At 44.0% G+C, this 13162-nt stretch overlaps 1 protein-coding gene across 1 annotated transcript; it reads right to left on the bottom strand.

The window, feature by feature from the left end:
• Positions 1-2689: 2689 nt before the first annotated feature.
• PIGM (phosphatidylinositol glycan anchor biosynthesis class M) lies at positions 2690-3961 on the bottom strand. Its single transcript, XM_007461280.1, has one exon. The coding sequence runs from the start codon at positions 3959-3961 to the stop codon at positions 2690-2692; it is 1272 nt and encodes a 423-aa protein (XP_007461342.1).
• Positions 3962-13162: the final 9201 nt, after the last annotated feature.

The raw sequence follows: 13162 nt of genomic DNA, 5'->3' as shown, positions 1-13162 counted from the left end.
GGACTCTCAACCACTGCGCCACCAGGGAAGCCCTCTCTGCATCTTTTAAGAAACACCTGCAGTTCTTTGGTAGAGAATTTCTTGTAAGGCAGGATCTGCAGTTCCCTCCAAATATCCCAACAGAACTCCACCGACTTCTAAGAATGTTAAGGGAGTGATCTAAAAGATGCAAAATGTTTAACGTCTTATGATGCATTTACAATGTGAACATCCATGTGACAGAATATTATTCAGCAATTTCAATGCAAGTAGGAAGAGTAAAGCACAACAAAGAATGCTAAAATAAAAATAAAAATAATAATAATGAAATGAATAAGTAAGTACACTTGTGACTATTAAAAAATTAGTCAGGGGGGCTTCCGCGGTGGCACAGTGGTTGAGAGTCCGCCTGCCGATGCAGGGGACACGGGTTCGGGCCCCGGTCCGGGAGGATCCCACTTGCCGCAGAGCGGCTGCGCCCGTGAGCCATGGCCGCTGAGCCTGCGCGTCCGGAGCCTGTGCTCCGCAACGGGAGAGGCCACAACAGCGAGAGGCCTGCGTACTGAAAAAAAAAAAAAAAAATTAGTCAGGGATACCAAAAAGACAATTATAATGAGATGTTGGAATTCTATTTCTGTTTCCATTTTCCCACTAGTTCTACCAGAAAAAAAAATTTTTTAGTTATCATTATAAAGGAATGAAGGGAAAAAAACAGTAAGAATGCCTTGGCTGGAAGGCCACTAATGAACAATCATATACAAAGAGCCCTTAAGGTAATACCTAATGTGGGATATGAAACAAGATGTTATAAGCAAGGTCACCGTCCTCAACAATTAAGGGTCTCTGCTATTTTCACCCTAACAGCAACCCATGCAAAGCCAAACATTCATCCCTTCTTTCCAATGGTGGGTCCTAAAAGGCATCCATCTAAGAAGTACTGCCAGTAATAGCATTCTTAATTGTGACCTGCCTACAGACATCTTATTCTCAGAGGCTTTTTAGGCCTGAACTGACATGAAATATACTACTTATCTGGAGGCTTTTGTTTTTCTGTTTAACTGTGAAAGAACAATGTTGTTAAATTACTCATCTTTTAATATCAAAATCATAAACTCAAACTCACTCATTGCTAATGCACTTTAGAGTGTTAGGGAGTCGCCACCTAGATAGGCTATTTTTTTTTTAATTTTTTTTAGCTTGCTTGTTTGAAACTCACAAAGCATTTTTTCCTAGAAATATTATAGTAATAAGGTAAATGGATCTGGCCACCAAAGCCTCATTTCCACAATCTCTCCCTCAATTTCCTGGTCTAAAAGACTAATGGCTATTAGGATGCTTCTTATGCTTTCCAGGCGTCTCCCATGCAGGCCTCCATTCCTATCATGGAACTTTCACAAGTAAGGTATTTGTAAGCTGGGAAATGCCTTATTAACAATTTAATATTTTACCACCTAAATCCTACTAATCATTTTTACAACACTGATAACATTTGATTAACTTAAACTCTAAATTAAAAATGTTTTTTAGCAATCAGCAAATTAAAAACAAAGGGGTAAAAGCGAGTTCTAAAATGTCCTTACAGTGTGTGACCTCAAACATATAAAGCAAGATGCTATTTTAAAATATGTTGAAAAGTTTAAAGATGGATGAATTTAAATTTAATCCTTTTTGTAAAAAAACCAAACAGCAGTCTATTACCACTGGGACTAAGCACTGAAAAACTAAGTTATAAAACAAATACATGAAACATGACTACAATTTAAATTCTTTGGATTCTTTATCTTCTAAGCCCCCACTTTTAATACAGAATTAACTTTCCCAACCTAAGCACAGCATCATTATTTAACACTTCATATCTAAAAGCTGTACTTTAGGAACATTTTATGAGTTTTCAGTCATCAAGAAAGCTTCAGAACGAAAAAGTGGGAGTTAAAAGATAAGACAGCTTCAGATAGTACAAAAGATAAGACAGCTTCAGATAGTACCACAGTAGAAATACTAGAACAAATAGTGGCTTAGAATTTTATGTTTTTTGACTTTATGTTTCCTCTATTTTCTACAAAAACCTTTTAGCATCTGATAATTTCATCAGCCCTTCTGTTTTTTTTAATTGCTTTTTAATTTAGCCTAATTTTTTTTTTTTTTTGGCTGCGTTGGGTCTTCGTTGTTGGGCACAGGCTTTCTCTAGTTGCAGTGAGCGGGGGCTACACTTCGTTGTGGTGCACGGGCTTCTCATTGCGGTGGCTCCTCTTGTGGCAGAGTACAGGCTTTAGGTGCATGGGCTTCGATAGTTGTGGTTCACAGGCTCTAGAGCACAGGCTCAGTAGTTGTGGCACACGGGCTTAGTTGCTCCGCGGCATGTGGGATATTCCCAGACCAGGGCTCGAACCTGTGTCCCCTGCATTGGCAGGCGGATTCTTAACCACTGCGCCACCAGGGAAGCCCCAGCTCTTCTGTATTCAAACTAGTAACCTTTACTTCCCATCATGTCCCAGATAAATGAGTCCTGAGATTTCCTAAAGCATGGACCTCAGTTACTGAGTCCCCTTTATAAGGCAAATATTCATTTAAATTTGTTGGAATAGGGTTTTATGCTCTAAACCGAAGTTTCACTAGAGTGCTTAGGATGTTCCAAAAAATTCTTTCCAAAGCTCTCTTTGGTCCATTCAAAACAATCAGAATGGAAGTTGCAGAAGAACCGGAGCATCTATCAGTCATATTTGGTTCTGTCTGTCAGGGGTTCCTCCTCGTAATGGGAAATGATTTGAACGAGGATGGAACAGTTGATAAGGAGGAAGAACAAACCAGCTAACCAGATAAACAGAAAGGTGTTCTTTCCTTGAAACTCAAGAACATAAGCAGGAGCCAGCCATAAGGCCTGCCCTATGAACCATAACATCAGGAGAACCACAGCTCTTCTCCAAGGCATTCTCACTAGTGGCATCACAAGAGGCAGGAGGCAGAGGTACCAAAGAAAGTACTGGGAGGTGCAGACTTTGTTAAATGTCACGAAAATAGACGTATGAAGAAAACAACAAAAGGCAAGGTCTCTGTAATAAGCGAAAGACACTGCTGAAAGCAAGATGAATTGTGACAGGAATGCAGCAATTCCCAGGGGAAAACTCCACTTGCTCTCTGCGGTCAAATACAGCATGTAGAAGTATGGAGAGAAGTTGTGACGGATATCCCGCCTGGTCAGGTGATAAAGGTAGGTGTGCTCCAAAAACTCCCAACCATATTTGTAGTAAAAACCGAAGCTCAGGGCAAAAAACGTGAGTCCAGCAACGGCTACGAAGTGCAGCACAGCCCGATTACACAGCCTCTTCAGGAATTCATACAGACGAGCCTGGGAAGAACACCGGGATTGACGGAGGCCTTCGTCACTGTCGCGTTCCGGAAGCAAGTGGAGTGCTATGGGAAGGATATAGGTCACCGGATACATCTTCAAATGCACTGCGAAACCATAGGATACAGCGGCACACGCGACGAGCCTTTTTTCTATTAGGTACAGTGTCATAAGCACCAGGGAGGAGACGATTGAGTCCGCATTGCCTCGGCTGGACACCGCCATAGGTAGGGGGTTAAGAAGCCAAAAGACACAGTAACCGCAAGCCTGGCGGCGACCCAGCCCCTTAAGAAGCAGTAGCCGGTATAAGAGGAAGGCGGTGAGGAGGTCGAAGCTGACGAAGAGAAACTTTCCAAAGAGTTCATTGAGATAGATGTTGGGAGTGAGGAACCACCCCAGCAGCGGAGTGTAACGGTACGTCGCCCTCAGGTAAGGGGAGCGCCCTTCCGTGACGAAACGCGCGGCGTCGGTGAAGACCTGGTAGTCGATGTCTGTATACCTCACGAGCAGGGTCCGGTCCTGGAAGAGCCCATAGAAAACCAGGGCCACACGGGCAAGGAAGGCCACACCAAATACCCCGGCGGGGGGCACCCACAGGTTCAGGAACCACTCTCCCGAGGGCGTGGTCGGGCTCATGATCTGACTGCACCACAGCAGCTCAGTCCCCAGCTCTAAACTGCCTTGGAAGGCCTAACCCTCGCCGCGTTTCCTTGCTTCAGGTCGCCGGCACTACTCCTACCAGCTAGACTGCCAACCGAAACAACTGCGGGACGACAACTTCCGGCAGGAAGGCCCGCCCCCGTCCTGTTTCCGGTCGCACGCCAGGCACTGGGTTCTTAGTGGCCCCAGCGGGAGAATTACCTTCCTTCTGGACAGGCTATCTCGAGTCCTCCACCTCCGGCGGGGGCGGGGTTTCCGGTCCGGCGACTTCAGTTTGCCCGGAAGGCCGGCGCTGGGAGGTATTTTTACAGAGCCGGGCGAGTGTTATTTGTGCGTGACCCCCTACTTCCCCCGCCTCAACTCCAGTTGATGGAGACTGACCCCTGAAGCGGAGCGGGCTTCGAGCTTCATCCCTCAGGCCCTCAGGCCTGAGCCGGTGACCCGAGAATGAAAAAAAATAGGAGTGAAGGAAAAATAAGCCAGTGATGGTTTCTCATGCTTTACCTCGCCAGCTCGTGGGTAATACCGGGGGGGTTTGTGGGCTCCGGGGGTGGGGCCGAGCTAGGATGAATTGAAGGGGGCCCAGAGTGTGTGCGATATTTGGGACGTACTTGTATTTTGAAATTATTAGTTGTTTATTTAAATTTGAATTTAACTGGGCGTCCTGTATTTTATCCCGCAAACCTTGGTGGAGGGATGGGAAGGGAGAACAGGAAGCTTCGTAGGGTTCCTAAACTATATCACACCCTCATGCCTCAGTGTCATTGTACTTGCTATTCTTCCTGTCAACGTTACCTTCCCCTCCGCAGTCACTACTTAACCCTTCAGGCCTCGGCTCAAGTGTTAACTCCTAAAAGTATATCCTGGCTCTCAGCTCACTTTTTCATCATGCACTGCCATATAGATGCCTTTCCGCTAACTGAGGGTAGACGAACAGAGGCCGAAGGGCTGTAAGCTCTAGAAAATCACTCACACAGAAGCCCCTGCCCTTCTATGTAAATATAGAGTCCTGTCCATTGCCTGCCCTCCCATTGCTCCAAAATTCCCTTTTGGAATGACCACCCCTATATTATAGCATTTGTCAGTGATAACTTTTTTGTTTCATTTTCCTAGTTTTCTGTCAGGGCATTTTGAGTTCTTTGAGAACAGAGATTATCTTGTTCTTTTCTGTACCTCAGTATATAACACATTACCAGGCACAGTAGGCATTCTGTACAAGTTGAATTGATTTTTGAGGTTCCTCTTACCAGGATACCTCTGGAGTGGCATCTTTGGGGTGCTCCCAACTCCCAGTCCTTTCCTCTTTCAAATAGCCTATATCTATTTCAAGTTCTTCCCCCTTCACCCATCCCACTCCAACCTTACTCCCATGAATTTCTCACTAAGGACTCTAACCCATTAGCTCTTTCCCTTCTGTGGGCACTTATTGAACTTACAGTCTGCAGTTCAGAATTTCATAATTTATTTTAGATTGTATTCATAAACCTTTCAGTGAGATTGTAGGGTTTTTGAGGTTAGGGGTTGTATCTTATCCTTAATTTTTAAAAATTACTCATAATTTATTGCAGTCTTAGGCACATGGTACATGTTCAGTAACTACTGATTTACTTGATTTTACAGATTGATCCTGCTTCCTAGGGAACGTCTTCTAAACTAGCATCTACTAGAGTAGATGACTCCATCCAGTCTGAACATGCAGCTCCCAGGACTACCCTCCATTCATCCATCATACAATTTACATTTATCCTTTGTATGAACCAAGTTAATCTCACACATTCCATATTCATATTCTGATATCTCTGTCTTTATCTGAACCTTGGTATAAGTATATGCCTTATGTTGATAATTACTTTTAACCATTTTTTTTGCAGTACAGTAGCCATATATACAATGGCAGCACATCATCATTCAAATAATGATGATTATGATTTTTTTTTAAATGCTATTCTCACATTTAGAAATCAAATCTTAAAGATTCATGAAAGCTATAGGTTTTTTTTTTAATTTACTTATTTTATTTATTTATTTATGGCTGTGTTGGGTCTTTGTTGCGCACAGGCTTTCTCTAGTTGTGGCGAGCGGGGGCTACTCTTCATTGTGGTGCGCGGGCTTCTCAATGCGGTAGCTTCTCTTGTTGCAGAGCAGGGGCTCTAGGCATGAGGACTTCAGTAGTTGTGGCTCGCGGTCTCTAGAGCGCAGGCTCAGTAGTTGTGGCGCACGGGCTTAGTTGCTCCGTGGCATGTGGGATCTTTCTGGACCAGGGCTCGAACCCAGGTCCCCTGCGTTAGCAGGCGGATTCTTAACCACTGCGCCACCAGGGAAGTCCATGACAATGATTTCTAATAGCCAGCTTTGTTGAGAACTTATTTGCAGTGTGTCAGTCACTGTGCTAAATACTTAACCATGTAAGGTAGATATTCCCACCTTCACAAATGAAATCAAGGCTTATGGAGATTAAGTAATTTTCCGAAGTCATATAGTCAACTAGTGGCAGAGCTGGAACTCAAAAGCAGCTCTGTCTGGCCCAGAGTATTCTTAACTACTGTGTGGCTAACCTACAAATAAAATGTTGATGATGAATTCTAATTTCCCTCTCTGCCTCCTCTCATTGATCTCTTGTTTGAATCTTTCTGCTATTTTCTGTCACTGTGATTCTGTATATTTATTCTTTTCTTCTGCCAGTGATAGATAAGTGAGGGTTAGTCCCAGAAGGTAGAGAATATGGGAGGTAGATGTCAGAGGATTAATTAAGTGAGGGTTCCTCTGGTTGGGTTGGTTCAGGTAGTATGACAGAAAGGCCTCAGCTAATTTGTCCCTATAGAGCCTACCTAGTAAATTGGTGAGAGGCACCAAATTTGGGCAAATAAGGAAACAGTAAGCAACTAATCAAAAGAAACGAAGCTTGGATCAAAATGAGATGTAGGTAGTGTTTGTGGGACTGAAGAGGGGACGGGAGTCCAGTAAAATTAACTGGACGTGGTGTGCCAACTATTGTTACTATTTCTAGGCGAGACAGAAGTATCACGGGGTCTAAGGGCTCCATATTGAGCTTTTTGCATTGGGTGTAGGGGTTCTGTTTTCTCACTTCTCCCTGCAAGGGCTGCATTTTTTCAAATGCTCAACTGTTCATTACCTCTTGAATTATTACTTACAGCCCTTCCTCATTCTCCCTTTCACTGTCTGTCTCTAGGTTTCCATTCTTTTAGAGCCAGTGGCTAGGGAAGGCACACACATGCATACCTCATCCCTAGCATCCTTAGCCAGGACCTTGGCCTTGGTCACTATGCTGTATATGCTGTCATTACCTTTTTAGATCCATTCGCCATCTCTTCTGCCCTGTTCTGTGCATCATCACACAGTCTCCCTTGCCCTCTGGCTTCTCATTAGAATAAGCCAGTGGCAGGCACTAGCAGATCTTCGGCAGTGGCTGAGTTCCTCTACCTAAGGCCAAGCCTCCTGCTAAAGCTGTAGCCCTCTCCCTTCAGAAACTCTCACCAGGTTTCAATGATGGTCCCTTCAGCTTTAATACCGGTAAAGGCTTCCTACCGTTGCAAGTCCCAGGGTGCTTCACAAGCCCCTGTTGGTTTATTGACCATGCCCACACCTTTGTAAATACTCCCTTCATTAAGTCCTGTCCAGTTAGCCCTTTGAGTGTACCATCTGCTTCCTGCTAGCACCTGTAATTCAATCACCTTCTTTTTTCTTTTTCTAGATCTTGCTTATATTTCCTGCTTTGTAATTTCTTTTGAATCTATCCCTAATTCTTTTTGTGCTCAGCATCCTGCACCTTAGTCCAGACTTCAACAGCTCAATTTGATAACAGTATTGACACCTGTACTCAACTGGGATCTGTGGCAATTACCTTTCCCCTAAGGTTTTGCAAGTCTCTTAACTGGTTTAGTGTCTCCTGTCTCTCAGTTCTACTGCCAGATTGTTATTCATAAACAGTACTATAATTAGATGCTTTCCTTTCTCAAACATCTTCAATAGCTCCCAAGCCTGTGGAAAAAGATAATAATTTAGACTGACATTTAATCCCTCCATGACCCTGCCTTTTCAACCTGTTCACCTAGAAAGCCCTCTGTTCTAGGTTTTTTCAATTTAATTTTTATTTTATATTGGGGTATAGTTGATTTACAATGTTGTGTTAGTTTCAGATGTACAGCAAAGTAGTTCAGTTATACATATACATAGATCCATTCTTTTTCAGATTCTTATCCCATATAGGTTATTACAGAATATTGAGAGAGTTCCCTATGCTATACAGTAGGTCCTTCTTGATTATATTCTAATATAATGGTTAGATGGTTAATCTCTTAAATATGCCTTTTGCTTTCTTACTGTGGTACTTTTGCCTGTGCTGTCCCACCTACAAAGAATCCTATTTCTCATCACTTATTTGTATGCTATTTGTCTCTCAGTGCTAGGCTCAAACCTGAACTCTCTGGACTCTTCCTAAATCTTAACTAGTGGAAATGATCTCTCCCCAAAAACGTTGGTGTTTGTTGTCTGTTCTATTTTTTTAAACAGTTAATTTTGTCATGCCTTATGAAATATGTTGTCTAAATCTTTTACGGTTATTTAACCAATATACCACCTCCACTGCATACTAGCTGTGTGAACTGTAGGCAAATTCCTTCCCTCCCTCTTTTCTTCCTTTCCTTCCTTCTACATTTATTGAGCATCATACATGCAGGTGCTGTGCTAAGTGCCCAGCTGTACTGGTGACCCAACACTGACAGGAATCCCAGTTACAGTTACATGGCACTTAAACTCTAGTGAGCGAGGCAGACATTAGTCAAATAAATTCACAAGTAATATAAAATTGCATCTGTGACAAGTGTAATGAAAGAGGGGTACATGATGCAATCACAGCTTTTAACAGGGTTTGGTCTAAGATGGGCATACTGAGAGTTAACTTGGGAGTTGGTAGGCAGTACGGAGAGTTCCCCAGAAGGAATAGCAGGTATAAAGCCAAAAAAAACTGTACGTACCTTGCTGGCATGTATCATGTCTTCTGTTTTTTGTCACTTGAATGGTACATTTCATGTAATAGGAACTCAGTTGATTTTTCTTGAATCCTGTGTCAGATGTGTTCTAACCAGACCTCTTAGATTGATACCATCCCTTGCCTAGTGCCTATCCCTGGGGAATGTTTTCCACGGAGATCTCACTGTTTAGAACATGTTGTTAATGGCATATCTGGCCCTAATGTATGCTACTTGTTATTTTATCTTATTTTCTTCACAAGTTGGCAAGTTTCTTCATATGTTATGGGACTGTATATTTCACATATCTTATATATCTCTCATGTCTTATGACTCATCCCTAAAAAACAGTGTTTCCCAAATGTTGTAGATAAGTATTTACTGACGATGGTAAGAGACCCAATTTTCTCCCTCTGTCCTTCCATTTCTGGGGAACAAGAATCAGTGACCATAGGGGTCTGTTACTTCAATTCAGGGCTGGATATTGATAGCCAGGCCTCTTTCAGGCTATTGATAGATAAGAATAGAAGGGAAACCCACTTCTTTAAGAACTGGGCCAGGAAATGCCCAGTGACTAAATGAATAGGCATATAGAGCCTTGAGGATATATAAGGAACGACCTGCACTGTAGTGTGGCAGGGAAGTTGGGTGCATGATCACTGGCTGAAAGGGACAGTGCCTGGGTTCCAAAGCAACTTGACTTTGCTGGATTAACCTGAGCCAATTTTCAGATGTCTAGGTCTTAACTTTTTTTGTAACCCTTTAAAAACTGAGTTTAAAAGGTATTTGCTACAGGACCCTGAAGTTAATGAGGGGAGGTGTGGGAAGGGAGTTGGGGGAATGCATGATAGCACCAAAGGGGAAAGGCCTGGCTGTGTGGTCAGAAGCTCTTCCAGCACAGCTCAATTCCACACTCCTTTCCCAAAGGTAGGTCAGTGAGTTCAGGCCTTAGTAACAGGATTAGTTTTGTTTTGTTTTGTTTTTAACTTTTTTTTAAAATTATTTTTCTTTGGCTGTGTTGGATCTTCGTTGCTGCGCGAGGGCTTTCTCTAGTTGCGGCAGGCGGGGGCTGCTCTTCATAGCGGTGCGCGGGCTTCTCATTGTGGTGGCTTCTCTTGTTGCGGAGCACGGGCTCTAGGCATGCGGGCTTCAGTAGTTGTGGCACATGGGCTCAGTAGTTGTGGGTCACAGGCTCTAGAGAGCAGGCTCAGTAGTTGTGGTGCACGGGTTTAGCTGCTCCTTGGCATGTGGGATCTTCCTAGACCAGGGATCGAACCCGTGTGCCCCGCATTTGCAGGTGGATTCTCAACCACTGCGCTACCAGGGAAGTCCCCAGGATTAGTTTTGCTTTCTAAAAGAAGCTAGAGTGAAGAACAGAGATTCAGCCATTTTATTTAGTAACTTGTTCTGAACAGACAAGAATAAAATAAACCAAAAAAACTCACATGTCTTTTTTCCTAGGTACATTTGACCTGGTTTAGTCTTTAATGCAATGAATGGAAAAACCATCCCTAGATATTTCTGCTTCAGTAGAGTTGGCCATTACTGAGCCGGAGCCCAGGCTAACTTTACAGCAAAGGTAGTGTGTTATTTTACAAATAAGCTAGGTTAACTAGCAAGGGTAAAGGACCAGGGTAGCAGCCTTGGGAGGGGGCAGTGTCCCTGGCTTGTAGCAATAGTATAACTGGCTTCCTTTCTCTTCTCAGGCCTCAGAGAGAAATTCCTGGATGGTCTTATTAGCTGACAGGTTGGGGTAGGAGGTTGGGCAGGTAATGAGGTGAAGCACAGAGTAGGGATTTCAGAAGTCTCTCCCCATCCCCTAGGGCAGCTGGTACCCCCACTCCTCATTTTCATACAGAGGTACAAAGCTAAAGCACCACGCCCTCCCCCATGCTCAGATGCCAAGATTGGGACTCTTCTAGCATAGAGGGCATTCTCTTTGGGCTGCTTGCAACCATACAGAAATCTGATCCTCTGCCTTGGGAGTATCTTGGGCCCAACAGCTCTTTAGTCCTGGCATTTAGATTCTAGAGTTGAGGCTTCCCTTCAGTGCCTTCTACACACTGAAGTGTTCAGCTTCTTAGTTGAATAGCCATCACCTGGGGCTGGAGCTGCAGTTGCCCCACCCCTGTGGAGGAAGGGGAAATACAGTGTACCTTAAGAGAGGGAAACAGGATTTTTTTTTTTTTGAAGTGCTACAGTCACAGGACACTGCTGGGGATGGGAGCGCACAGCCTAAGTAGTAGATTCTCCTAGATTTCCTCAGATGGAGTGTCTCCCTCCTCATGTTCCTCTTATCTCCCCTCTTCCTGGTCCTGTCAGCAGCACAGGGTTTGTCAGAAACCTCATTGGAAGCCTCTTTATTTCTTTTTTTTTTTTTTTTTGCGGTACGCGGGCCTCTCACTGTTGTGGCCTCTTCCGTTGCAGAGCACAGGCTCCGGATGCGCAGGCTCAGCGGCCATGGCTCACAGGCCCAGCCGCTCCGTGGCATGTGGGATCTTCCCAGACCGGGGCACGAACCCGTGTCCCCTGCATCGGCAGGCGGACTCCCAACCACTGCGCCACCAGGGAAGCCCGCCTCTTTATTTCTGAAGAGCAGCTTCTACCCCTCCCTTTACCATCATCAAACCTGAAAGCCTTAGTCAGGTATCTCACTTCCATGTTGAAACCAGGATCACTGGCTATAAGTCTGGGAATCTGGGGAGTCCTGCCCCCAAACCAGAGCAAGATATCTGCCCCCATGCTAAGCTCTCTGAATACTTTCTTTCTGTACATTCAGTATATTTGGTCCTATATACATCTATTTACATCTCTCTACATATATATATATATACATATATATATATATATATATATTATCTGTTTCTCTTTCTTAGATAAACCTTTCATTTATATATCATAGCTTAATTCCCTGAGCCTCCACCTACCTCTTACCTGCTAGCCCAAGTAACACTCAAGGGTTTCATTGATTTCACCAGATCGCGCAGCACCACCCTTCCTCATCTTCATACCCTGAGTATCCTCCCCCATCAGTTGTGTTGACCATCCTCTGAAATCTCCTCCCTTAAGATCTGTGCCCAGTGCCCTCCTGACATTCCAAGTCCGTGATTGGTGCGGTCAGGGATCCCATTTCTCATCAGACCTGGCTGCTTCTAAAGCTTGCCTGATAGCCTGAAAGGTGATTTCAGCTCAGAGGAGAGGGGGGCTGTAAAGAACCACTTAGGGTTGAGGGAGAGGGGCATTGCTCTCTGATGGGGCTTATGGGAGAATAAGCCAGGTTGTATTAAGAGGAGAGTATGATTGAAAGTGCAATTTAAAGGAAAGTGTGGAATCATGCAGCAGACTCAAAAAGGTTAAGTCAGAAAGTGTTCTCATTTTGTTATCCAAGAATCTGAGGATTCTGGAGGCTTGGAATAGACAGCAGGGGAATGGGAAGAGAGTGTTTCCCTCAGGAGGGAAGCAGCTCTGTGCAGAAGAAACTTGATGGAGGATAACTTGCTAATGGATAAGAAGACACACACATACACACACACACACAGGTTGAAAGAAATCAAGTGAGTCTAACATTTGAATAAAGTTGAGAGCCCAGAAGCTGGCTCTTTGCCTTCTGTTCTCTGTCTCAGATTTTCAAGTTGTCCCTGTTCTTGTTTTCTTGAGAGCTAGGTAGTAATGGTGGGGTTTACAGTAAGTAGGGAATGAAGGGTCTTCATCTTCAAGATTTAGTTAGTTGAGTTCAAGGAGAGATCAATATAAGAGGATCTTGTGCAGTTGTAGTAAATGGTGACCATGGGTCCAGCCTCCAAATTTCGTGGGTTTCTCTTGTGAGGCTCTGCACACAGATGCATATACTCATTCTGTATAAAAGTGTAGCTTATAACACCTGGCTGGTCCACCTTAAATAAACTGCCACTTGATTCATACAGCGACTCTGTGCCAAACCAGCTGGGGTGGGGGAGAGTGTCCCTTGGTACCTAAATGAGAACAGGAAGCACTCTTGGGATTTGGAGCTTTAGAGAAAGTTCTGGTGCCCATACACCCTTCCTGACCCCATACCACAGTCCCCATCAGGGAACAAGGAGTGCCCTGAGTCTGATCTCGTAAAGTATGCCTTTTAACTTGCCTGAAACTGGCTTCATAGCAGAGGAGAGGAGAGATGAGACTGATATTCATTTTATACTGTCTCAGGAAT

This window comes from Lipotes vexillifer, unplaced genomic scaffold (genome assembly GCF_000442215.2).
Source record: "Lipotes vexillifer unplaced genomic scaffold, Lipotes_vexillifer_v1.1 scaffold581, whole genome shotgun sequence".
Taxonomy (NCBI): domain Eukaryota; kingdom Metazoa; phylum Chordata; class Mammalia; order Artiodactyla; family Lipotidae; genus Lipotes; species Lipotes vexillifer.
This window is presented reverse-complemented; position numbering and strand designations above follow the sequence as displayed.

Excerpts from the sequence above, each read along its gene's own strand:
- PIGM (XM_007461280.1), bottom strand. The coding sequence starts at position 3,961 with ATGAGCCCGACCACGCCCTCGGGAGAGTGGTTCCTGAACCTGTGGGTG.